This window comes from Lontra canadensis, unplaced genomic scaffold, assembly GCF_010015895.1.
Source record: "Lontra canadensis isolate GAN:19392208 unplaced genomic scaffold, GSC_riverotter_1.0 scaffold83, whole genome shotgun sequence".
Taxonomy (NCBI): domain Eukaryota; kingdom Metazoa; phylum Chordata; class Mammalia; order Carnivora; family Mustelidae; genus Lontra; species Lontra canadensis.
Window position 1 is genome coordinate 8,041,269 of NW_022631077.1, and position 27,881 is coordinate 8,069,149.

At 41.6% G+C, this 27,881-nt stretch overlaps 1 protein-coding gene across 1 annotated transcript; it reads left to right on the forward strand.

Annotated features, from left to right (window-relative positions):
* The first annotated feature begins 7,910 nt into the window (after positions 1 to 7,910).
* On the forward strand, positions 7,911 to 9,114 carry LOC116882322 (RNA 5'-monophosphate methyltransferase-like). Its single transcript, XM_032882639.1, has one exon. It carries the CDS (start codon positions 7,911 to 7,913, stop codon positions 8,787 to 8,789), a length of 879 nt encoding a protein of 292 aa, XP_032738530.1. The 3' UTR covers positions 8,790 to 9,114.
* The last annotated feature ends 18,767 nt before the right edge of the window (positions 9,115 to 27,881 follow it).

Genomic DNA, 27,881 nt, shown 5'->3' on the forward strand with positions numbered 1-27,881 from the left:
AAGAAAGAAAGAAAGAAAGAAAGAAAGAAAGAAAGAAAGAAAGAAAGGAAGAAAGAAAGAAAGAAAGAGCGGGCATTCATTAGAGCAGTGATTTGGGAAAGTTAACAGATTAGCCACATATATCCATGTGGTGAATAGGATGGAGAACAAGGGAAGGAGCCTAGAACTAGGGTCACCAGCATGGTGGCTATCCTCTTAAGACCAAATTAGGGGGCGCCTGGGTAGCTCAGTGTGTTAAGCCTCTGCCTTCGGCTCAGGTCATGATCTCAGGGTCCTGGGATCGAGCCCCGAATAAGGCTTTCTGCTTGGTGGGTAGTCTGCTTCCCCCTCTCTCTCTGCCTGCTGCTCTGCCTGCTTGTGATCTCTGTTTGTCAAATAAATAAATAAAAATCTAAAAAAAAAAAAAAAAAGACCAAATTTGGGATGGAAAAGAGACCAACGACCTATTGCAGAGGTAGAATTGGCAGAATTTAGCAACCACATGGACTTGGGGAAAAAAGAAAAAAAGAAGATGGGGAAAGAGTTACAGTCAACATACTTTTTAAGCCCAGGTGACTGGAATAATGTAAAATCAGCACATAAGATGAAAGGTAGGGGAGAGAACTGGCCTGCAAGAGAAACCTTGTCCTGAAAAACATACAAACAAACCCAGCCTGCATTATCAAAATTACACCAAAAGGACACAAAATTGTACTTAGAGTCAGAGGACCTGTAATCTGGAAGAGAGCTCAGAATAATGAAGTTCTGTCCTCATGAGGGCAGAACCCATGATACAGCATCCCTAATAGGGACAAGGAGATATTGATTACTTACATATATTCATGGATGAGGAGCTCAATACATCACCAGGCCAACCATTTTATTTTTGAATATTCTCTTTATTACATAATTTTGGATAGAATAGCTATATATTATATATTGTAAAATATTCTATTTATTATAAAATATATTATATATATTATAAAGTATTAACTAGATTAACTAAATACTATCTCTCTGTCATTTCTTGTTTGTTCACTCCAGTCCTCTTTAGAGAATACCAGAACCTTTTCCTTTACAAGATATATTCTCTATCATTTCATGACAGTTATGTGTCCCTTTCTCCCTCAGAGTAACAATTATTAGTTCCTTCATTTACTCTTCATGCAAAATTATTTACACATACCCTGTACCTTGATGACCTCTACCTGGAATTTTTCAAAATTTTCATATCCTTCAGAAATAGCAAATCTACAACTGAGAAAATATACTAATATACTAAGTGAAAAAAGACAGTCACAAAAGTCACAGAAGTCCATGCATGATATGATTTCCTTCTTATGAAAGTCCAGAATAGGGAAACCAATAGACATAAAGTAGACTAGAGCTTGCTTGGGGTTGAGACTGGGAATGGGGCCAGGGAGATAGGAAAGGGTGATAGCTAAAGGCCATGGGGCTTCTTTTTAAGGTGATGGACATGTTCTGAAATGGATTATGGTGATGGTTGCACAACTCCGTGAATATACTGAAAGACATTGAACTTCTACACTTTCAACAGGTGAATTGCATAGCGTATTAATTGTAACTCAATAAAACTGTTCTGTCTTAGTTTTTTCTTGGGACAGAGTCATGTAAGTGCTGTAAAGAATTTCAATCACCACCATAAAACTCTGGAGTTCATTGAGGTTAGTAAGGGGGATTTCAACCTGAAGATCAAGAAAAACTTTATGGAAAAGTGATGATACAGCCACGACTTGAAATCTGAGTGGGTGTTTCTTGCTCCATTGATCCTCCTCCCACTCATTGGTTATGCAACCACCAGGGTGCACTTTTGAAAACTAAAATCTGATCATGCTAGAGAGGGGCACATGGGGGTCTTCTGAGGCACTGTTAATGTTCTATTTCTTTCTGTGGGCAGAAAGTATATGAGGTTTTTTGTTTGTTTGTTTGTTTTTCCTGCATCTAAAGATTACATGCATTCATTGAAATGGATGATATGTTGCAAAATGAAGAAATCTCAATATATTATTATCCTGCCCCAAATCACTCAATCTGCATCATAACCATAACAGACATTCGCCTACTTGTTACAACATGGCTTTGTCTGCCAATATATCCTTGGCTACTCGCACATTATCTAAACATAGCAGGCCTCTAGATACAGGTTGTCTTGGAGCTTGGGACTATGACCTGGGTGCAGGCAGTTTCTTTGGGAGGTGATCCCAGGAAGCAAGAGTGAGGGAGGGGCAAGCCAGGAGGAAAAGCTAAGAGGAGGATACATTACTAAGGTTGCCCTGTAGAAGGTGAGGTTTTACCTCCACCAACATCTATGAGAAGCATATAGAAGACCTCCCTGAGTTGTCTACCTGCAGGACAGGATGCTGGAGAACACCGGCTCCTATACCCCATGGCCGCTAGTTTAAGAATAGGCCAAACAGATCCTTAAGGAATCAGAAAATGCCTGGAGTCAGAAATGTATATACATCACCCAGAAATGTAGTTGGGAAAGGAAGGTGTATTTTAATAGCCTTTTTGGATAACTTAAATATTCTTTAAAATTGTACCAAAACTCATTGAAAAGCTACAACGTGGAATCAGAAATCACTTTAACATCATGCTTTGGTCATTTAGAGAGTTTGCTTCATTGAGTCATGCAAATTTTGCAAATGCTCACAGATTTTATTATACAATATCAAAAAGTCATATTTGTTGATATCATTACCTAGCTCATCAGAAACATCTTTAAGTATTAGAAAGTTTTTACACCCACAGTGCAGATTCAAATTTTCAAATGAAAATTCAAATTTTACCACTGGCAACAAAGACTGTGAGTTGTTTTCCTTCCAGTGATAGATTCACTTTGTTCTTTAAGAAATTATCTGCCAGTTAAAAATAGAGCTTCCCTATGACCCTGCAATTGCACTACTGGGTATTTACCCCAAAGATACAGATATAGTGAAAAGAAGGGCCATCTGTACCCCAATGTTTATAGCAGCAATGGCCACGGTCGCCAAACTGTGGAAAGAACCAAGATGCCCTTCAACGGATGAATGGATAAGGAAGAGGTGGTCCATATACACTATGGAGTATTGTGCCTCCATCAGAAAGGATGAATACCCAACTTTTGTAGCAACATGTCGGGACTGGAAGAGATTACGCTGAGTGAAATAAGTCAAGCAGAGAGAGTCAATTATCATATGGTTTCACTTATTTGTGGAGCATAACAAATAGCATGGAGGACAAGGGGAGTTAGAGAGGAGAAGGGAATTGAGGGAAATTGGAAGGGGAGGTGAACCATGAGAGACTATGGACTCTGAAAAACAATCTGAGGGGTTTGAAGGGGTGGGGGGTGGGAGGTTGGGGGAACCAGGTGGTGGGTATTGGAGAGGGCACATATTACATGGAGCACTGGGTGTGGTGCAAAAACAATAAATACTGTTACGCTGAAAATAAATTTTAAAAATTAAAAAAAAAAAAAGAAAGAAATTATCTGCCAAATGTCCAAGTCTGAATACCCATAGTTTGTCAGTTATTCTTTTAGGTAAAAACGGTGTTTCATGTACTCAAAAAGTCTAGATTTAATAAAAACTAATATTTTTTCTACTCCTTTAATAATATTGCTAACTGAAACTGGCATTTTCTTTCTTTTTTTTTTTTTAACTGTCAGTGTATCGAGTTGAAGAGCCCAATGGCAAATTAAAAAATTGCTAGATGCCACTATCTCGATTCACACAGTTTTGCCCACGATTGCTTTTGCACAATTAGTGCAAATGTCAACCCAATAAAAAGGGTCCCATAATATCTTGGCATTATAATGACAGTTGCTTTTGCCTCAGGGAACCCCAGAGTCTCAGGGACCCCCAGAGATGCACAAACCATGATTTGGGAAGTGCTGAAGTAGAGTTCTAGTGTGCCATAAATTATTTGCAACCTTGAAAAGGATTTCAAGAGCTTATTAAGTAAGACACAGAGAAACAGGATCAAAAGCATGTACTAACACCACCTAATTACTTAGCTCAAGCTAGCCATGCCTCTTCATCAATCCTGGCCTCTTTTGCTGTACCCCAGATATGTCAGAAGCGCTGCTCATTATTTAACATATACAGTATCCAACCAGAGGTACCCAAAGCAACACCTGTAAACAATCAGGAAGGAGAACCAGAAGTTCTTCTGCCATTCTGAAATACACAGTTTCATTGTCAGTGGGTTCCAGAATCATCAGTTTCCAGTCAGGTTTCTCTGGAATAGCTTATCTGCTCTTAGATGTCCAAAGGGAAACTAAAGAAAGGAGCCATTTGCCATACCCAGACTTGAGTTCTAGTCCATTCCTACAGACCAGATTAAAATGCAGACAGAAGGAATGAAAATGACTCTAGAGCAAGGCAAGGTCAAAGACCAGAGATGAACTTTTTCCTCTTAACACTTCCCTTGGCGTGTTCCACATTTTAAAGAAGAAAGGTCATGCCTTTCAGCAAGGACAACAAGAGAGGAAAATACGTGATAGAAATTCAAATGAAAACTACCCCAGGATTTTAGCTGACTAGTGCCTAGACTGATTTTCAAGACCTAGCTGGTCATGTGCTTGGGAAAGCCATCTGCTATGTGCCCTGATTTTCCTTCTGACTCATCTCTTACTGGACCATGACTGAACTGAATGCTTCATCACTAAGACAAGTGCTAACAATATTCAGATCTTATATTTGCATAGTGCTCCGTAGTGTATAAATACTCTCCTAGCATTTGTTAATCACCTAAACTGGACGAGGCATATGTATATGTAGGAGTTCATTTAGTGATAGTAATATTTAAATTGACTGAGCATTTACTAGGTTAGACTTTGTGCTAAGCACTATATATATATATATATACTTATAAATAATCGTATTTAAATATTCCCGACCACCTTACAGGTAGAGCTGTTGGTCAGTATTTCCACTTCGCGATGAGAAATCTGGCTTCAGAGAATTGAAGTAACTTGCTCGCTGTCATGCAATTAAGAAAAGATCCATCTGGTTGAGCTGAGGCTCTTAACCGCTAGACCATTCTAGATAGAACGTGCGCAAAAAGAGCAGATTACATTGTTTGAAGGGCACAGAGCTGTGGGGGGAAAGGAAACATTAGTTAAGTCACAAGCAAAGGCATTTTTGTCTTCACTGCCAGTGCTATTTTCAGTGGTTATCGTTCTAATAACTAGAAGGAGGAAAGCAAGCCTTCTCTTATGAGGTTCTGTGCCAAGTTAGCCAAGAGCGATGCAAACGGGGCCCCCCGTTCATCGGTACCACACCAGTGCTGCTGCTGAGACGCACGTGGAGGTCAAGCCAATTTTAGGTTTTGGAGTGTGGAGACTTGTCAACATGAAGCATTCCTCTGGGTTTGTCATCCACTTCTTGCTGGCTCTGAATGAGTGGTGACAGGATTCCTTGCTTCTCCTGGGATGGCCCTGGATCTAAGATGGTGGCAGCCATTACAAGCCTTACCCCTGCAGGCAATCAGCTTCCCTGATGCATGCATGGTCAGGCCTCTCAGGCCACAAGAGAACCACATCACTCGGTCGAGCACCAATGTTGGAAGGTCCAGTTGGCTCAGTTACTCATAGGCCTGTGCTAATGAGCATGGCCTCAGATTTCAATTCCTTTAGAAACCAATTGGCTTCACTTAGAGAAAAGTCTGGGCTGTTGATTCTAAGCTTCCATAATCAGACGCTTTCCTGTGGGATGGCATGCGGGCATTCTTTCCCAGTGCTGGGAGATGCTCAGAGAAGCACTGAGAACTGAAGAGAAAGGGATCTCTGTGGAAGGAAACAATGTGCCCTAAAAATTGGCTGATTTTAGAAATGACTTGAAGTCTCCATGTCCTTATTCAGGCATTTGTAATAGCTTAATCAATATTTGTTTGATAAGTAGATACATTTATTATTTTCTCCGAAAGATCCGTATGGCCATGATTTCTGTTTTGATGAGAATGGGGGAAAGCCTGGGAATGAAAGGTACTTTTTTCTTCATAGACCCTCAGACAGGATGGCGAGTAGAACAGGATCTGTTTTAATAGAATTAGCAAAGGATCAAGTAACTTTCTAAGGTTTCTGACTCAGCCTTCTCATATTGCCCCTTGGGGATTTCTTGTCTTTGTTTTGTTTTGCTATCAGTAGATAATTAAATTCTTCTTTAAAATTTCACCGGGTTTTACATGTAGTAAGGAAAACTAAAGAAAGGGGAGTGTGGCTGTGCTCCATTTGAGCATTTAAATTTAGCTTCAGTCACCCCTGGGGGCCAGTTGTGGCGTGGATAATATGAATCAGAATGACTCCCAAGGACAAAAGGAAAGTCAGGGGACAGAGAGGAATGCTCCTTTCCTCCTCTTCTCTGTCTGGGTGTTCTGTGTTCTCTTTTAAGAAGGAAGGACCATGCAAACCTATGTGACCAAGAAATGCTTGATAGCCATTCAAATGAAAGGTCAGGTAGGGTTTTGGCTAATAAATTCAATTAAGCTCACAGTGTTATGCTGGTGGATTCTAACATTTCCAGGCTGCCTGCAAAGAAACCTAATGTCCACATTACAGATGACAGAAAAAAGTAGTCTCACCATGCTTCCTGCTGGGTGCCAGAAATGACTGAAAGTCACCCAGGCTCTGCCTTTTATTAACATCATGTGCTTGGGCAAATTTCTCCATCTCTTTTGACTTTACTCGTGCTACCTTTAAAATGGGGCTTTCTAGTAATAGCTCAAAGGATGGTTGTGTTGAATAAATAACAAGTACAGGACAAAAATTCAGCCTGGCACACAGCCTATAAGGAAGAGTGATTAAACGGCAGCTCTGAGGACCACTGTTTTCTTGCAAATAACGGCATAGTTGTCTTGTATGCTCTGTCTCTTAATATGTAAGTTAAGACCCTTGAGGTGCAAAGAACAAAATAAAATCTGCCTTCCATACATACAATGGAGGCTATTAACAATGTAGGGGGCTTTAAAAAGTTAATGGGAAAACTAGAGGGTCAAATGAGACACATGAGAAATAACAGGTAAGTTTGTAGGTCCAGGCTGCAACAGCCATTTTTGCAGGCATGTGCAGACACTGAACCACTCTCAGTCTCATAGTCATTCTATTCAGGATCCACATTCTAGCTAGGTGCACATTCTCAGTGGGGAAAATATGTCCTCCAAAGAAATCTTTCCCTATTACTTGAAGAAGGCTGACTAGCTAAAAAGTCAACAAATACTTCTAATGCCTCTAATGAGACACTTCTCTTTAAAAATGTAAATTAAGTACTTTAAGTTAGGATTGGCATTTACTCATAGGGGAACTGATGAAACCATACTCTTCGATTCCCATTTGTGAGGAGTTTCAGGAGCCCAAGTGAAAAAATCATGTAATTATTATTGTGTCCACTAGATGGCAGTCATAAGGGCTAAGCGTTATTTAAAAATCTGTCAATAGCAAAATCTCCTAAAATGCTAAGCACTTTAACATTTGTTTTCTAATTAGATTCACACAATAGTTTTCCGATCTTGAAATTGGGATCCCAAAAGTTTCTACCTGGGGAAACTAATTCTCAGAGAAATTCACCGGTTTGCCTCTGTCCAGATTTTAATAATTAATTTAGTCTACTTTCTGTGCCTTTTTTTTACCAACCTTACTAAATTCTTTGCACTTAAAGAGTTCCAAGAACTCTAAAATTTTCAAGCATAAAAATTAGAAGGATCTTGAAAATCATCTATCTAATCTGTTCATTCTCAAGGTGTGGAAACAGACTCTCAGAGATTTAGGTAACCTACTTAAGGTCTTAGCCAAGTCTGGACTGAACCCTGAGTCCCACCTAGACCAGGGGTCCTTTTTAACAAATGTATTTCTTTCTCATACACCATGTTGCCCACAAGTATACTCCCTAACCAAATTTCATTAAGAAGATAATACGTGTAGGCCAGACCGACTAATGGCGGCGTCCACGAAAAAGGCCACCGGGGGCGTTGAAGAGGCCGCGACGGAAGAGGAACAGCGAATTCTGGAACCCGGGGCAGCCCCGTTTGGAAACTTCCCTCATTATTCCCGCTTCCATCCTCCAGAAGAACGGCTCCGCCTCCTGCCCCCGGAGCTGCTTCGCCGGCTCTTTCCTCAGAGTTCCGAAACGACTCCGATCCTGGGTCTAGACGTGGGGTGTAACTCTGGGGATCTGAGGGTGGCTCTATACGAACACTTCCTTTCCCTACGTGATGGGGAGACCTGCTCAGATGCCTCAAGAGAACTCCATCTACTCTGCTGCGACATAGATCCAGTCCTGGTGGAGCGAGCTGAAAAAGAATGCCCTTTTCCTGATGCCCTGACCTTTATCACCCTGGACTTTATGAATCAAAGGACCCGGAAAGTTCTCTTGAGCTCTTTCTTAAGCCAATTTGGACGTTCAGTTTTTGACATTGGCTTCTGCATGTCAGTAACCATGTGGATTCATCTGAACCATGGGGACCATGGCCTGTGGGAGTTCCTGGCCCACCTTTCCTCCCTTTGCCGCTACCTCCTTGTGGAGCCACAGCCCTGGAAGTGTTACCGGGCAGCTGCACGGCGTCTCCGGAAGCTGGGTCTTCATGATTTTGACCACTTCCGTTCCCTTACCATCCGAGGTGATATGGCCAGTCAGATTGTGCAGATCTTAACCCAGGACCATGGCATGGAATTAGTTTGCTGCTTTGGCAACACCAGCTGGGACCGAAGCCTTCTGCTCTTCAGGGCAAAAGAAACCACAGAGACTCATCCAGTTCCTGAATTACTGACAGAGGAAGGGAAAGAAAGGAATAGATTAGGCTACTGGAGACAGTGAGATGGGACGGTGGGAAGACCAGGAAAGAGGTATTGAAAAGGTGTTTTACTAAGAACTAAGTTAACTTAATTCATGATTGTAAGGCAGCCTCAAAACGTGGCAGAAGCTTTTGGCAAAATGTGCAGGACATGCAATTGAAAGAATCAGTATCTATTCCCTACTGTTTGAGTTCATCCTGGAAGGGAATATATCTGTGGAGCAATGAGCTGGGCTGTCCAGATTGGGATGGCCTAGAGAAAGTGATCCTGGTTCTAAGATATGGAAGGGGCTGCTTTTAATGGTTAGAGACATAGACCAGGCTAGCCTTAGAATGCGAAACGTCCATGGGCAACTTGAATCTAATCTGGCTTCTTCAGGCTGTTTCTCGACTTATTCACCCTGCCTTTAGGCAAAACCTCACAATACAATCTGGAAAGAAGAGTCACTGGCCTGGCCAAAGGAGAGGGTTGGTAAGAAAAACATCTTATCTTTCCAGAGCAGGTCAAGTGTCCAACATGCTCTGGCTCAGCACAGCAGGTAACAGATACCGACCAAAATGAACTGACTAGCATTTATAAAATGTTTAAAAGATTTAAATTATGAACCCAATATCCAGCTGGTCCAAAAGAAATTAATGAACTGGGATTGTATAATTATGTATAATAAAAGTGACTTGAGTATGAAAAAAAAAAAAAAGAAGAAGATAATACGTGTAGAATTAAACCAAAGTCTTTAAAGAAAGTTTCATCTGTGGAACACAGGTATGCAGTTTGGCTAAAAGGTCCATTGTAAGGATGACCATAAACCCCATGGCCATTTTCAAAGACAAACACAACCAGAACCTACCTGTGTCAGAGGGTCGTATTGGGCACCGCACTTTACTTCTTCTGGCTCTAGGACAGCTGCTGCAATGAAATGTGTGTTTTGTGGCTTGCCGGCTAAATGTTATGCTCTCAAGTAGTGAATTAGGTAGTATATTGTATAAGATAGCCCAGATAAATAATAGAAACATCTATGCTGCGAAAGAGGAGCTAAGACCTACAGCATCCACGGAAGATCTATGGTCACCCCAGGAGCAACTGGCAATATTGTCACCATTCATTATGGAAATGGCCTTGAGCTAATGGCCATCAGAGGATATTGTTCACACAGACAAAGAGCTGTTCTTGCTGTTCTCTTCCCCCCTCCGCCTCTGTGCAACACATTCAAACTCTGAGAATTACAACCCATTCACCTTGGTCAATTTTTTTTTAGTTGGATGTATAGTGAAACTTTTCAACATTCCTACCTGTCATTCTTCCATATGTACTGGTTCTGCATTGAAAGCATTCCTTCTAAGTTTGTAATGCTGCACCATGAAACCTTTAACCAAATACAACGTTCAGCTAGTCATCTGGAAAACTTCCATTCTTACATAGTAAAAGGCTACATCATGTAGTGGAAAAGGCTCATTGGATAGACAACCTTGGTGTGAGAACCACCTTGATGACTAATCAGTAGAAGGCCTTTCTTTGATTTTGCTGGATTTTGCTGTCAGGTCCCCTAATCTTTCAATGTTCAATGAGATTCAATGGTCTCCCTAGCAAAACGGTATAAGAAATATCTGCCACACGTGGTATCAAATAGGACTATTTATGGACAAGTAACAGAAACCATCTTAGGCCAGATTAGGTAAAAATTAAGAGTCTATTCAGAAAACAAGGATGCTTTACAACCCAGAAAAGAAGTAAAACCTCAGGAAGGGCTAAAACCAGAAATTGAAAATAAAAAATATGTCTTCATTCTCTACCTCTTGTCTCTGGATCCTTTTAATCTCCTCTACCTCATGGCAGACCAACCTTCTCTACCTCTCTGTTCAGACAGAGGGAGGCAATGAGGACCAATAGCGACAAGGTGACCAGCTATGCGGTGAAAGGCATGTTATAAAGGTCTCTAAGAGTAGTTTTCAACCTAGATACGATGAATCTATTCATAGTTGCCTTTCTTCTTTAAAGATTAAATAAGGTAATACATGTAAAGTGCTTAGTACAGTCCTAACACCCAGCAAGCACTGAATATAGCTATTCTTACTACAAGTTCACGAGCTCTTGCCCTTAATTTAAATTCAAAATCTCTCAAAATCAAAAGTTTTTAGCAAAATTATTTGGTGTCAAAACATGACCTGAATTGAGCCACTGCAATCAAGGTCTTTATTCCACTTAGCATGACTGTGTATATCCTTTCCCACAGAAATAATAGTATAATTGGTTATGATGTGCTGCTAAGAACCCATGGAAGGTACTAGAAAATATAAGGTATATGCACCTCATCTTTCTAAAATTCGAAAATTCCAAATTCCGAAACAGATCTGGTCCCTAAGGGTTTGGTTAAAGGATTAGGCGCTTGGTTTACTAGTACTAAAAGTTTAATATAAGGCCCAACCCTTTAGCTGGTAATGTGTATTAAATGTTAGAGTCAATATTTGAACATCGCTGGCATAGAAAACTTCTTCACTGCATCTCAGTCTCAAAATAATTCTGTTCCCTCTTGGCAAGTGAAAGTCGTTTTATTTCTTTAACAACAGTGACGAAAACAATGCAGCTATAGCCCCTGTATTAGTGGGCTCCAGCTGCCATAAGAAAACACCCATCATGGGAGTCTTATCCACATGACCTCATCTAATCCTAATAACCTCCTAGAGAACCCCTCTCCAAATACCATCACATTGGGGGTTAGGGGTTCAACACATGAATTTAGGGAGGACACAAATATTCAATCCCCAACAGCCAGTTATCCAAATGGCTCAGACAAAGCACATGATATTTTTTTCATTCACTCCTTCCTTCCTTCTTTTATTCATCAATACTTTCAGCGGAGCACCTGCTAGCCCACATATTACTACTTATTAAAGGTTGAGGGAGGCAGAGATGGTCACTACTACCACAGTGCTAATGGCATCCAACCTGCTTCTTTTTTTCCCCCCGCTCCAAGTGACTACTAGCAAGCATGCAGAGGAAAGTAGTTAGAAAGAATAAGTGTGTGGTTTCCTGCAGGGAGTTCTTTCCTGCCATTTGGACAGTAGACTCTTCAGTTTTTGTGTCTCTGTTTCAGCAGTGAGGTGGATCTATAGCACTGAACCTCACGATTGCATCTTACATGCCTGCCATCTGACCCACCCCTGGAAATCTGGTCTCCAATGCCGGCTCTCTGGTGAAGGAAACCATGCAGAATGGATCGAGGCCTAATCGTGTCTGCTTGTTGCAATGCACTGTCCATAGTCTCCCCAGGGCTCTGCCCCAGAGCATTCCATACACAGCCAATTCCATTTGGCAAGCAATGCTTCTAACAAAGCAATGAGCTTGGCCTCATTAAAGTGTTTGCCTCAAGCTCTGTAGCATTCCTCCTTGTACTCTACCAGCTCAGATTCTTCGAGGTTCCAGTGCTTAGAATACTCGAGGTAACAGATGGAGTAGAGAGACCTGAACTTCCCTCTCATAAGTGGACACTGCGCCAAAGGGCTTACAGCAAAAATGGACAAGGCTTTTACTAGATTTATCCTTTATCCTTTACTAGATTTATTTTTTTACTATTATTTTCCCTATCCATAAAGTGAGGAGCTTGGCTAAGACAGTGATTTTAAACATTTTAACAGCAACAGAATCATTTGTACCAAACAAAGCTTATATAGGAGCCCAATATGCTTCATGTTCCAGTAATAATTATTCTTGTCTAAATCCTAGCAGAAGGCGGTACGGGCCACTGGGCCTATGAAAGTCAACCGTCAGAGACCCAGAAGGTTTATTTTTCAGATGAAGAAATTAAGGCACCAAGATGTCAAGCATTTGGCCAGGATCACCCTGCTGGTAAGTCTTGAAGGTAGACTACCAACCCAGGCAGCCTCAGACTAGAGGTCACCATTTATTTTCGAACCACTGCTCTCCCCTGTAATAGAGTAAAAGTATAATGACAGTGCAAAGAAGGCTATAGCTCCACTGGAGTGGGCCCTGAAGGATATGTCAAACTTCGGCAGACATAGTAAGAATAGTGCTAGGGAAGAGGATGGAAGTGGATTCACAGTCAAGAGAACAGGGTGTTCAAACCATGTTATTTCCAACAACACTGATGAGACTAAAAATCATCAGGGAGACTAAGGACCAGAGAAGAATTTGGATGTGTGTGGGAGGAAATGAACCTGAAGAAGTAGTTCCATGTCAGATCATGGAGGGTCTTGCATGTTATTCAAGGTGGTTTGGACAGGAGCCAAAGATAAAGAGAAGATCTTGAAGTTTTTTAAGCAGTGAAATAAGGTAAGCAGATTTACCTTTTAGAAACTTGGCAATATGGTGAATGAATTGGAGTAGGCAAGAAAGAGAGTGGGGAACAAATTAGGAGACTGTTATTACAGCAGCCCAAGAAAAAGATGATCACAATGTTACTTAAGGCAGTAGCAGTGGAGAGAAAAACAGAAAAGTAGAGATTCTAGAGAGATTTAGAAGAGAGAAACATCAAAGCCTTGTGGACAGGTGGACATGGGGTTGGAAGAAAGGGAGGAGGAGTCTAGCGCAAGTCTCAGGTTTCTGCTTACAGAATTTCTATGCCATATCAATACCACTTTTTCTATTATTTTACTTCTGATTCAATTATTTTTATAGGGTATTTATTGAGTGCCTTCTCTGAGCCAAAATCTACGCTAGATTCTGTGGATAGAAAGATGAGTGAGACAGAATGTTTTCCCTAGTTAAGGAGACAGACACATATGCAGACAATTTCAACACAATGTAATAGATGTTATCATAAAGATATGCACAGGAATCACTTTCTAGTGTATTTATTCATTTATACTACCTACAGCATTCTTTTTCATTTTTGAGTCCTCAGATGTCATGGCTATTGTCTCTCACATAGCAGGAATTAAGAATTGAATTGGGTTGGATCCTTGGAACAGTTCAGTTAGGATCAAAATTGTTTGCCCAGGAGTCTTATAAGGCTTGTATCTATCAGAAATGAGTGGTATTTCCTAACCCCAAGACTGCATATCTTCTTGGCTTACATAGTTCATTAGTTTATGTCTGTAGAAATGCCCAGTGAATATAGCAAAGAAGGAGGAACAGAGCCCACTCAACTTGGGAAGCCCCCTCCCTTCCATAAGAATCAATGATTTAGGGAATATAAAGTTTCCACTCTCTTATTAGAGAGTGAGCTCCATCCACATTGCAATAAAGCCTTTCCTTCTACCCTTCCCCTAAAACATATATGATCTCAGTGTAATTGAAACATTCGTCAAAGCCTCCTGCAGTTTACTCTGCCTTTTCTAGCCCAAATTAATGAAGTTTTATTCTGTAAGTGTTGCAATCCCCATTGTAAGCTTCATAAGATGGAATTATTTCTAATAATTTCTGCAGATCTTTATTTGAGACCAAAAAAATGCTATTTATGTCTCCCTTCCCCCACCAAGTATCATCTAGTTTTATTTATTGTAGAAAATTTAACTTGGGTTACCCCAAAACCAAATTGTCCAAAATTCTACATAAGGCTTCTGCACCAAACTCTGATTTATGCACTTCACAGAAACAGAAGGTGTTTCCTGCCTTCTTCAATAGATGAAATGTAATTCAGTGGTTCATTCTCACACTTGGATATTGGATTCAATAAATAGAATCTGGTTCCTAAGTCCTCGACTGCAACAGTTTTAAAAATATGCAAATATGCAAGCATGTAATTTAAGTCATTGTTCCAGTTACTAAAGCTACCTAACATATTGTTCAAAATTTGGTTGTCTAAAACAACCATTTTTTTATGCTCACTGATTTTGTGGGTCCAGAATTAGGATAGGAGACAGTGAGGATAGTTTGGGGCACAGGTGGAAAGACCCAAGGGCTGGGGTTGGCCTAATGTGTGGGAGCTAGATTACATGAAGGCATGCTCGCTCACATGTCTGGTGCCTAGGTTGGGATGACTCAGACTAGGGCTGTGGACCACAGCACCTCCCCTCCCATCTCCTGTTATCTTGACTTCCAAATAGCAAAGGTAGTTGGATGTCATACATGGAACTCAGGAAACATGAATGATACAGAAGATGCAGACCTCTTCTGCCCTTGTCTGAGAGGTCACATACTGTTTCTTCCACTGTACCTCATTGGTTGAAGCAATCACAACCTTCCCCAGACTCAAGAACAGGAAAATTAGACCTCACGTCTTGATGAGGAGAGACAGGGTCATATTGAAGAGTATGCATGATGGGAAATACCTTTGGAGATTGTGATGTGACAGTTTTAATTGAATAAAATTTCCCATCTCAAATGTTGCAATTTTTTTAATAATACCAAAAGTTGTGAAATTCAAATTCTCAGAATCTTTACGTAACTGAAGGCATTGGGCTTCTGGAGATGATAATGTGCTTTCTAATTATTTTGAGGAAAAGTTATGTAGTAATAGTCAATGGTTCCAGTTCCAGTTATCTGCAAATGCCACTTTGGGGCAGAAATCAAGGATGGAAAACGTATATTATCAGAATTGCTAGAGCATTTGCCTCTAAAGTCTGATCTATCACAGCAGTTATAGAGACCTTATTTAAACAACAACAACAACAACATCAACAACAAAAACCTTCCTAATACATTTTATTGCTTTAGTAGTCTGGTATTTTTGTTTGTTTGTTTGTTTGCTTTGTAATAACCCTCCCAACATGTTGCCTCATGGGAACAGAGTACAAATGGCATCTAAGTCAGGATGCAACAGAAAAGGGGTTCCTGATTGAAATTGAAATTGAAATTGAAATTGAAAATTAATTGAAAACCTTTCCAGTGAGATGGAGGAAGGAAGGGCAATAAATGGTGGCTGTGAGCCTTCCCTAGCTTTGGTGCTGAAATCTCTGGGGGTGTACAGTTAAAAATAACCAGAGAGTTTTGGGGAAATCCATAGAAGAGAGGCTTTTCCTTTCATTACAGAAGCTCAGAAAAATCTCAGGTCTCCTAGGGGATTTTTGTGTTCAGAGAAAGATGGTGCCCCATAGGAAGTAATTCAGAATGACCAAAGGAGGTACCTCCCCAGGAAGGCCTGGGCACACACTCAGCCTCATTCACCTTCATAGCACCGGTACTTCTAACTTCCCTATGGAGAATGCTAGAATGCTAGGAGAGCTGGCGACTGGAAAAGATTGATGAGTCTTGGAGACCTCAGAACTCTAGTCTTCAGCCATAGCCATGTCTGTCGTTCCAAACGGGCGGTCACCCAATGATCCTGGATAAGACATTCTGGGACCAGTAGGACATCATTTGTAGAGACCTCATAAGTAGAGATCAGGTATTCCTCCTCTCGTGGAACAAAATGTTACCTGAAAACAAAACAAAACAAAACACAACAATAAAATGCTACCTGAATACTGCCTCTCACAACCCCTGCCCCCCTCCCCACCTCGAAATTTTCAGTCCCCTGGAGAGGAAGACAGAAGGGCTAGGAGTACGTGGCAGGGAATCCAGAACTCACTATATTTTGTTTCTGCTATGATCTGAACGTTGGTGTCCCCCCAAAAGTAATATGTTGAAATCTAACATCCAAGATGATGGTATTAGGAGACGGGGCTTTTGTGGGGCAATTAGGTCATGAGGGCAGCCCTCATAAATGGGATTCGAGTCCTTATAAAAGCAGTGTGGGAAAGCTCCCCAGCCCATCCCACCAGGTGAGGGCACAGGGAACCAACAAGATGGCTTTCACCAGAATCCAACCATGCTGCTGACTTGATCTTGGATTTTCCAGACTCCAGAACTGTGAGAAATAAATTTCTGTTGTCAGCGAACTACTCCCTTTCTGGTATTTTGTTACAGCAGTCCAACTTCCCTGAATTGATATTTATCTAGAACAGACTGAATTTACCCTTAAAGATACTGTTTATCCCAAAAGATAATAAGATATCTTGAATGGACAAATGCAGTTTCTTTCTTCCACCACCAAGCAGGAACTGGGGTAGAACAAAAGAGGAGAGGCAAGAACTGGGAGAGGTCAGTTTAAAAATAGAAAGCATTTATTTATTTATTTATTTATTTATTTATTTATTTATTTATTTTGCACATCGGGATTGTGGTGGATAGGCTACAGGTAGTAGTACATTGTAATGATCTGTTCAAGACACTCTTTCTCTCCTAGACTTCAAGCTCACCGGGGGGAGGAATTTCCCTTGTGTATCTCTCCAGGCCTGGCACAAAGGAGGTGCTGTATAATTTTCTGATGACAACAAATGACCCATGGGGGGACCACCAATCTCCAGAGAGTGGCTCAGTTGTAAGTTACTCTCAGTTTGTGTAAGTAGTGAGTACCCAGGCCAGGTTTAAATAGCAAAAGTCCCAAAGTTTGAAAACTCATTTTCGCCATACTCTTCTAGCCTTGCTGTGTGACTTCACCTTGAGTTATGAAACAGTTATATAATAGAAATCCCCAGCAGAGCACCGCACTTGAAGCTGATTCTGTTTTGTTCAAATGAAACCCAGATTCCAGGTACATAATGATGGCACCCCAGAGCTATTATCAGTGTATATTGTGGCTTTGGTGTTGATAATGAGCATGTTCAAGTACATTCCATTCCTCTTTCTGTTTTAATCTCAACAGCCTTCTGGTTACAAAGCAGTGAGCCGGCCTTATCTCTCCCTCTTCTGTCTGCTTTGGTTCTTTTCAGCATATTCTTGGGTCAAGGGTGAGATTCCATTCCTGGCTCTCAGCTGTAAGTCACCTGGAACAAACCCTTCTTTGCTTTCACTGTCCCCAATTGTGCTTTCAAAAAAAGACAGGCATTGGGACTACTCCATGTTCTGTCCTAGAAAATTTCTTTTCACTCAAGTCTGTAAAAGGAATGTTCAAAACGTGATAACTATATTCCTTTTGGTCACACCCCACCCAGCCATATGTTGTTGTTTTTCCAGCACACTTGGATTTTTTTGCAGGATGGCAATATGTTGTTTTTTTGGGTTGCTGCTTGTTTTGCAGTGCTTTTTTTTTTTTTTTTTTTTTTTTTCCTGTGGTCGTGAGAAATATGCCACGTTTCTGGGATCAGCCCCCTTGACTAGACCCCACATTTCATTGGAGATGGCGAGTGTCTGACTGAAGAATTTGAGGACCGGGAACAGCACTTCTTTTCTCTTGTCCCGATAGGTCTCCAGATAGGAAAACGAAGGCAGCAAGCAAAGTAACCATCATTTTTATTCCTAAAAGTAAAAATGGCCTCCAGCCCTGCCAACTCCTGAGTTACCAGTGACATATTCCAGTGTTTTTGTTACGTGTCTGGGTTCATGTTCACATGCTCCCAAGTGTGTATTTGTAGAGACCAATTTTCTTTCTTGTTTAACTGTTTCATTTTTTTCCTATGTTATTTCTATTCTTATGCATGCCCTTAATGAGGGCATTTTTTTCTTCTTTGTGCCTCTTCCCCTGAGATACCTGGAGAAATCATAGTAACACATCATTGACTGAGGCACTGGGCATGCTTGCCCCTGAGTTTCACAACCCCTGGGAGCCAGGAGGGCTGAGATCAGTAATTTGCTAGTAACAGAGCCACCAAGTGGCAGTTTGGGGAAAACACAGGTTTCCCTGCCTCCTGGCAGGGCGCTCTGTTTACCTCTCCCTGAAGGGCTGTCTCTCTCTCTCCGTCTTCCCCCCACCCTTAGCTCTGCCCGGGAAAACTCAGCATCCCTTCTAGCACCAGCTCACAATAAAGCCTATCCTGATCCCCACCCACCCCCACATGACTTCTCTCCTTTGAACCTCTCTCCTCTGAACCTCTGAATGCAGGAGCTTCCTCCATTTATCATCAGACTCCGACCTAAAACATTTACATTTTTGTCTTCACTTCCACCATTTACATAGTTGTCCTATCTTCCAAAGCTACCCTGACAAGCACTTCAAAGCTCTGGGAACTTGGTCTTGCTCAGGGCTTTATCCTGCTACGTGGATAGTTACATGGATTCTGGAATCAGACAAGCCTGAATTTGAATCCAGACAAGTTTGTCTTTATGCGCTAAGATATTGTTTCCTCAAATGTAAATATGTAACAGTGCCAATCTGTAGTTACTAGAAGGATCAAAGGGAGTAACTGTCTAGAGATTAGCACCTTGAAATCCCCCATGTTTAGGGAAATTTACATGGTTTTCTGGGACTTTCATTTATAGAACTGTTGATCTTTATCAATGCACTGCCTACGCAACATAAGTAAACATATTGATTCTCCAACATGAATCTGGGAGCAGCCCCGTGCTCCTCCTTACTCTGGCAGCTGACATGTTGCTGTCAAGACTGAAACTCGATGTGAGTAGACTTCATTCTGGCTGGAATACTCAAGGAAGAAAAGAAGCATTTTTTGCTGGAAGTTGACTAGTTGCAAAATTTATCCTACCCACTATTATCTCCTTGGGCACCTTTGGCATGCCAAACTCTATACTAAATAGTTGTAACAATTATTTAATTAGCCAACAATTGGAACAACTCTTGTTATGGTGATTATAATAGGTACTGAGCTGTAGCCATAAGCATTTTCGAAGCAGCTCTTCGTGGATCCTTTTAATCTTTACAGTTCTGTGAAGACGGTGCTATTATTATCCCCATTTTGTAGAGGGGAAATACGGAGTCTTGCGGATTTTAAACAACTTGCAGACATTTGCATCCTGAGCTTGAGGTAGTCTGACATGTCCCAGATTCAACAGTGATCCTTTTCAGTATTTATGGTAAAACTGGATTCTTACTACAAGTCTTTGAGGCAGGTGAGATGAGTGGTATAGGCCAGGAGTGGCTCGGGGCTTGTACTAATTCACTTGCCTGGAAAGTAAAAATGCAGGGCTGCCAGCCAGCCCCATGTGCTTTGTCGCACTCCAGTCTAGTGTTAAAAAAACAAAATTCAATCGAGTCAATCTGAAGATCTAATTGGCTTTATTAAGCAATTCATGACATCAGGCAGCATCCCACCTAGCAAGTAGAGGGGAATCTCCCACAAAAATGGAAGGTTTTTATCAGGGATCAGGGAAAAGGTAGGGCAAGAAGTTATTAGGAAAAGAAAAGAAAGACTTTCCTCAGGCAAGGTCACCTTCCTTTAGGGAAAAAGATGGGAGGTCATGTTAGGTGAATTTCCACATCTTCTGTGGGGAGGGGGGGAATGGAGGGAGCCCATGTGACAGATGACTTCATTGGTGCCAACCAGAAAATTCCTCATCGATTGCTTTCAAAAGTCCCCTCCTGCAGAGACTGCAACTGCATTTAAGTCTTCATTTGCTGTCCTAGGAGCACTTGACTCCACCTTGGGACTGTGGTTTGCTTTTTAAGGCTAGTGTGCTTTTGTCTCCGCCATGATTAGATTCTTCCTCACTGGGTAAGATGGAGGAACAGGAGCGCAGAAAGGACTCGGCTCATCATTCCCTAGTCCACATGGTCAGGGAGCGTTAATGGTCTCTTTCCAAATCCTTATTAGAGATGGCAGAAACTCATTTATTTTCATTTCTGTCAGCCTTAAACTTCTTTGTCAAAGTCTTAACAATAACATTTTGAACTTCCCAGACATTTGAGACACACGCACACTGCTCCTTGACTGAGGGTTGATTTTGTCTTACATACCCATACATGTCTTTCCTTTCTGGAGCGAGCTCTGAGTCCTGCGGTGTGGGTAAGGTGCAGCACTGAATGCCATGCTGCACGGCTGCAACAGGCAGGTGTGACCGTTGCCCTTGGGACAGAAAGAATGCCTTCCTTAGTCCCCGAGACCGACTTCCTGTTTATACCCAAAGAATTTGGCAGTTAATCTGCAATTATCTTGCAGATGCATTTTATTTTTTCCTGGTAAATAAATAAGAAAGAAAGAATAAGAAAGAAAGAAGAGAAGAAAAGAAAAAGAAAGGAAGGGAAACTTCTCACATCATTATTTACTTCTCATTCAGGGATGCTGTTTTGATATTCCCAGGGTACCATTGATGCTCTGGTTTGGAGGCAGTCAGAGCAGGACCCAGAACGTTCCACCTGCCTGGCTCTCTAACGGTAGGAAGCAAAGCCCTGGCCACGGGCAGCACACATCCTGTGACATAGAAACTTTAAAGGCCACAGCTGGCCTTTTATGTTGACTCCAGGACAACCCCCCGACTTTCATTCCCCCATTCCTTTGTTCACGATGTTTTCATGGATAAAACTGTGCTTTCTTTCTTATTTTTAATGTTATCTTTTGTAGTCTCACTTGTCCTTCAGGGATCAGTAGAATACCAAGTGATATGGAGGAAAATAAAGCGGGAGGGCAAAACACAATGGGTAGTGGGGGAGGGGGAGGGGAGATAAGATTCAATTCTAATTTGATTGAGTTGAGGTGGAGCTCACCGGAAAGGTGATAAGGAAGCCAGGGAGCTGGGAATCAAGATAACAGGAGGGTGATATTTCAGGTTGAGGGCAGGCAAAAGGCCCCGTCTAGCCAGAATGGGGCAGCAGCACTCTGGAAGAGATAGTGGAGCCCGGAGCAGTGGGAGGGTTGCCGGGGTTGAGCTAAGTGAGGAGAGACTGTGGTTAAGAGGTGGGGCCAGATCCTGTGGACCATTGTTAAGAATTTGATTTCCATCTAAGTGAGAGGGGAATTACTTCCATAATAGAGGTACAGGGTTAGTTATTTAGTAGTTTGTAGCTTTGCAAGTAACCAACCTAGATAATTACCTCTTTGTTATGATTTGAGAAGCATTCATATGTTACAGTCTTCAGGATCTCTCTCCACTGGTCATTTGACAATGAGAAGGTTAGAATCCTTTGAACCAAAGACTTGGGGTCCAGTCTTACCTAGAGTATTACTGTTTGGGTGTCTTGATAAGTCACTTATTGTTGCTATTGTTCTGCTGTTGCTGGGTTTCCTCTCATGCAAAATGGGGGATGATGATATCTCTAATTCGTCCAATGGGGAATATTGGAGATATAAGATAATGTTCCTGAAAGTACTTTGACACACAAAGTATTATACAAATATTGTATTATTTTCACTCAGGCAGAAGACTCTCTAGAGAAATTCAGTTGCTATCCACAATTATCAAGACATGTAGATAAACTTTGGTTTATCAGATGGCACAGCTATTCGTGTAGCTGGCTCCTTTTGGAATATCACCGTATCATCAGAGAGTTGGAGCTTTGGTGAGGTGTAGTGAAGAATGATTCTAGAATGCAAGCTCTTCTCAGATGAGCATCACAGAAGGTATATTAGTTTCCCAAGTCTGCTGTAACAAATTACCACAAACCAGTGGGGCTGAAAACAACAGAAATTTATTCTGTCACAGATCTGAAGGTCAGAAGTCCAAAATCAAAGTGACAGACAGCCTAGCCATGCTATCTCCAAAGGCACTTACAGGAGGATTCTCCCTTCCCTATTCCAATTTCTTGTGACCTCAGGCATACCTTCATCTGTGCCCCACAACTAACCTTTTCTCAGTCCTCACAGGGCCTCCTTCTCCTCTGCCAGTATATCTGATAGGACACTTACTAGATTTAAGGCCCAACCAAATAATCCAGAATGATCTCATCTTGAGTTCCTTAACTAAATTACTTCCAAAAAGACCCCCTTTCTAAATAAGGTCACATGTACAAGTTCTGGGGATTAGGACGTGAACATATCATTTGGGGGGCATTATTCAACTCACTGCAAGGGGGTTCCTGGCAATAAAAGACAGTTTGAGGACAAGAGCCATTCATGATAGAAAAGCCATGCAAAATAACGGGACACGTTGACATCTGGCTACATTTCAGAACTGGAGAGGCAGTTCTCAAAGTTCTTTCTTCTAGGTAACTCAAGCTCTCTCTCTCCCAAAATGAAATAATATTCAGTAACTTACTCAGTCTCATCTAATCCTCTGATTTAGAGTAACTGTTGATGTGAATTTCTCTCACCTAAACTATAGATTATGGATGTTAGAGCTTGAAAGTCCTGTTGAAATGATTCAAGTTAACTCTGTCCTTTTAAACCCTAGTGAGTTTTTCAAAGTCATACAGTGAGTAATACGATGAGACCCTGGAGTCTAGTTTCTAGAACTCACGCAGTGCCTTCTTTGTTATATGCTATTTTGTTGGCAACTCTTCCTCCTTTCCTCCCCCTCTCCTCCTTTATTCAGAGAAGCCTGGATTTATAGCATAACACCCTCTATAGAGGAATAGTCCCCCAATCTTTCTCTAATTTCTAATTCTTAACTCTTTTGAATCTTTAATATAGATGGGGGGATTGAAAAGTCAGGTAACCATTTTCAACTACCTCTTTGTACATTTTGTTCATCTTGTAGATCTTCTATGGGATACAGACCTGTTTTCTTTGGCCTCAACCACAACCTCCACCACAGATCCTATTATAGTTCTATATATAGGTATATAGAACATACCAAATAAAGACGTATATAAAGGCTATTATGAGAACACATCAAAGACAAAATGAATTCAGCTTTCTTGGGCTCAGGGAAAATTGACATGACCTGAAATTTCCTATCTCAGTGAAGTTCTAAATTCTGAGTAGGAGTTATCCAAGTGAATGGGTACACTGGTATATGGTGGGGGATGGGAAAGGGGAATAACGGGAGGAAAGCACTTCAGGCAGATGAAAAAAACATTTGCAAAGACTAGATGGAGAGACTATACCTTGCCTTTTCAGAAACTGGCATTGAGGTTTGGTAGGGCTGGAGTTGGAAGAGGTACAGTGGTATGTGTGCATGGAATGGGGACAAGTGGAAGGAACTGTGGCCAAAGGTGAGGGAAGAGAGATAGTAGGCAGGGAATAGATCACAAAGGGGAATCCATGTCAAGCTAAGAGATTTGAGTTTATCCTGAAGGCAATGGGAAGCTTTTGAAATGACAAGATCAGATATACATTTCAGAAAAATTTGTTTAATTAATTTATTTACTTATTTATTTTTATTTATACCAGATCTTGCAGAATCCTAACAAAAATCTTATAAGGTAGGTACTTACGCTTCCCATTTTACACAACAGAAAACTGAGGCACGGATGATTACGATCACTGTGACCATCGTATAGAAAATGGATTAGGTGATGGGCAAAGTGGGCATCACTTAGGAAGATTTTTCAAAAGTCCAGGCAAGAGGGGATGACGGTAGCTTGGATGGAGCATATGAAAATGAACACGAATTAAGCAGTGAACATATTTGAAATATTTTAGAAGTAAAGCCAATAGGACTTGCTGCTAATGGACTAAATTTTAGAAAATGGGAGAATCAAGAGTTACCTCCAGGGCATTGGCTTAAATGGGTAGAGTGTAGTGCCATCCTGAAGTCATAAATTGTTGTGTAGAACAAAATAGGAGCTTGGCTTTAGAAATTGTGTGCTGAAGAGACTCCAAATTTGGTTTTATCAACATATGCTATTTATGCCATGAACAAAAAATGGACTATTCTTTTCTGTCCATTTTCTATTTCACATTTAATAAAGGTACACCCAGCTAGGTCCTTGGCAGGGGGAGGTGGTGGATAGTCTCCTGAAACTTACTACAGATGCATTTTTAAGTGTGAGCCCTTATTGAGAAGTATAAAAAAATGAAAAAAAAAAAGTGTTTCTTCTTCTTTACTAGTGTTCTTTCATGTGTGTGCGTGCACGCGCACGCGTGTGTGTGTGTGTGTGTGTCTGGCTTCAGCATGTATGGTACAAGAGGTAGATCAATAATGGTTAATATCAAAATAACAGCAACATAGTTCCACTTACAGATACAGAAGCTCTGAATATGACTAGGTCGCCCTAGGGTTTGGGTGACCCTTGGTAACTTACCCTATATTCAATTTAAAGAAAGATTTTTTTCCCCCCCTGAGGGCATGCCATTGATTTAACAGATGTTTATTGAGCTCCTGGTATGTGCCAGGCTCTGAGCTAGTTGACCCACTCTTAGGCAGCAAGTCCATCACAAGCCAAACTCAGTGGGCTGGTGAAAGAGTCAGGTCATGGCAATTAAAAATATTCAGCCAAGTGTGGCTCTCTCCAGCTGCTCCTTTGCATCTTAATACTCACTTCGATCTCATGCCATCCCCAACTCACTGTTGTCACCTAGTGACCTAGTTATCATTATATAAACATAGAATAAGTGGAAGTGGAAGATTAAAGTGACCCTTGGCCTTCTCCCTCCCTAGAGAAGTTAAAAAAAAAAAAGAAAGAAAGAAAGAATGGAAGGAAGAAAAGAAATCCAAAAAACCTTGGGTAAGCATTTAATTGAGTCCTTAGGAGGGGTAATCTTTAAGCTGTATTTGGGTCGCTGTGTACCAAAGGAAATGGATACTAAGAAGTTCAATTATGGGTCTACAGCCATATCACCCTGAACGCGCCCAATCTCATCGGATCTCGGAAGCTAAGCAGGGTCAGGCCTGGTTAAAACTTGGATGGGAGAAGTTTGGTTATGGGACCCCTGAACTTAGCTGCGTTCTAGACACTTACATCCAACCACCCTCATTTAAAAAAATATATATATTTATTTTTTTTTTTTGACAGAGAAAGACACAGCAAGAAACGGAACACAAGCTGGGGAAGTGGGAGAGGGAGAACAGGCTTCCTTCGGAGCAGGGAACCCAATGTGGGGCTCGGTCCCAGGACCTTGGGATCATGCCCTGAGCCAAAGGCAGATTGTTTCAATGACTGAGCCACCCAGGCACCCCAAGCGCCTGCATTATACCCCTAACCCATGCTAGTTTATGAATAGACATCTCAAACTTAACAACTTGTACAGAATTCTTGCATTTTATACCCTCCTCCCCACCACCAGGTAAGTGGGGCAACACTGAACAGACAGTGTTGTGTTGAAGGGTTCCAGACAATCACCAGAAGTAAAACAGTTGTTGCTAGAGGCCAGGCTGGGAGTAACTAAGAGGAGTCCCTGACGTGAGGATGAGCACCAACCAGCCCACACAGAGGGACGAGGCCTCAGCCTCCGGGTCCCCACTGCATTCGGGAGGCTGCCAGACACTGAGGACAAAGTGAGGGAGAAGCAGACCTGTGGCTATACCTGGCCCTCTTGTTCATCAGGTTGGACCTGTTATCAGTCTCAACTTTCCTTCTCAAGCTCTGCTTGGCTTTGCTAATAATTTCTTGTGTCTCTCTGTCTTCTCTATACTTTGCAAAGGACAAGCTCTATACTTTGCAAAGCCCAAAGCCCAGCGCAAAATGAAAACAAGGGACACCCTGTTTGAAAATAGCTAATAACTTCAAGATGGTGACAGCAGGGCATTAAATCACATTCAGGACCCTTCCAAGGATGGGACCTTGTATGACCGCAGAGGTCACCCACCCCTGAAGTCTGTCCTGGTCTTCTGCTCAGTCCTTCTCTGGGTTTAGGGCACACGCTCAGTGCAGCCCAGATGCCACGGACTGCACTCATTATGTTAGCTACTTTTCTGAGACCCCTTCCCCATCTGTTTCTTAGAGTCCTTACTGTCTTAGTTGTATAAAAAATTCGTTTCTATTCAACTTTTTATTGTCCTATTGTTTTGAAGACTGAGAATAGATTCTGATCAATTTAAAGTAATCATATTCATGCTGACAGGAAAAATGAAGTGTTCCTTCCCGCCAGCACCCTGAGGTGGAGATCCTAATGCAGCCAGTCCTCCTACTACAGGAGACCCTTCACCCGTTCCTGTCTCAGGACAACCCACAAGCAGTCAGGGTTTCAGGTAGCTTCTCTGATCCACATTCCATCTGCAGGGTGCTGTTCTAAGAGTGGTTTCTTTCCCCATTTACTTACAGTGACTTTCCTCTACATGCTTCCTGACTAGGCTGATGCATGGAACAAACAGAACTTCAATCATAGTCCTAAAGGTCCAGAGAGAATAACCTCCCAGAAATATCTACTGACCTGACAGTACACTGATATCCTCCTTAAAAATACTCTGCTTTAGAATTCAGAGTATATCTGAGGCCATAATCACAGAATGTTCCAAAAGAGAGGAAAGACCCATAGATAAACATTCTCTCTCTCTCTCTCTCTCTCTCTCCCCAATTCAAGGCTTCTTGAGATAGGGTCTCCTATAATCTCATTCATAGATTAAAAATCAATCCTCTTAAAGACATACCGCTTTACCGCATGCAAAACTCTTGGGGAGAAAATTTCCCTTCGGCCTTCCACTTTTTGACAAATACCATGCATTTCAGACTTTTTTTAGTCATAGCAAGGCCACCCTGTCACTGGGCGTGAGGTTATTTCCTCTCTGTCTCTCTCCTCCTTATGTATGTTCCAACTTACCCCTGGGCATTAAGGCAACATGACATAAGAATATATTTTCTAAATTTGCATAAAATGAGAACTTCACAGATGGGCAGCACATGCTTCCCATAAGTCCAGTGTGAAAATGGCTCGATAGCACTTGTCGCTACACACATTCTTTCCACATTTCTGGCACACGTACATCTTAAACAAACAGGAATTGCGACAAGCAAAACAGATGGGCAACAAAAAAAAAAGTTTCCAAGGCACGCATCCCAAAATTCTTCCTTGAACATGGTACTGTATCACTTGTCACAATAAATCTGAAAGTACTTTGGGTATTAAGAGACAGTCTTTGCTAGAGGGGAAAGCTCAAGATATTCTTTTTCCTAACTCGGGAAGAAACACTGAGAACACCTTTGCCTGCCCAAATTCTAGGGAGACAGGCTCCAAACCACCTTCCTGTATGGTACATGAAGGGAGCTTCCTTTGGTGTCCCCTGCTTTTGTCAGTAGACAGAAATAGAAGTGGCATAACTAGAGAGCAGGAGTGGACCAAAGCATATTTCATATTCCACACATTGTCAAGCACAGCTCTTGATTTGTTTATCTGAAGCTACACTCTACCAGGTAGTTTCTACCCAGACGCAGACACATCCCCTTGAAGAAAGAAGACATGCTTCAGTGACAAAGTTTGCGACATCTGCATCTAACAGTTAGAGGCGTCATTATAGCTCTAACCCAATATGCAAATTTCTAGAAGGACTTGGAAGGAAACTGAAAGAGCATTTGATGAGACGTTAGGAAACCAGAGCTTTGGCTCTACGTTCTCACAGGCTACCTGAGCAGGCTTAGCAAGCCACACAACCTCTCTGGACTTGCTTTATCACCTGTTGTTCTAGCTGGTCTACTCATGTGACTCCTACTCCATTGCTATCTCTGCAGGTTTTTACCTAAGACCTGAGGACT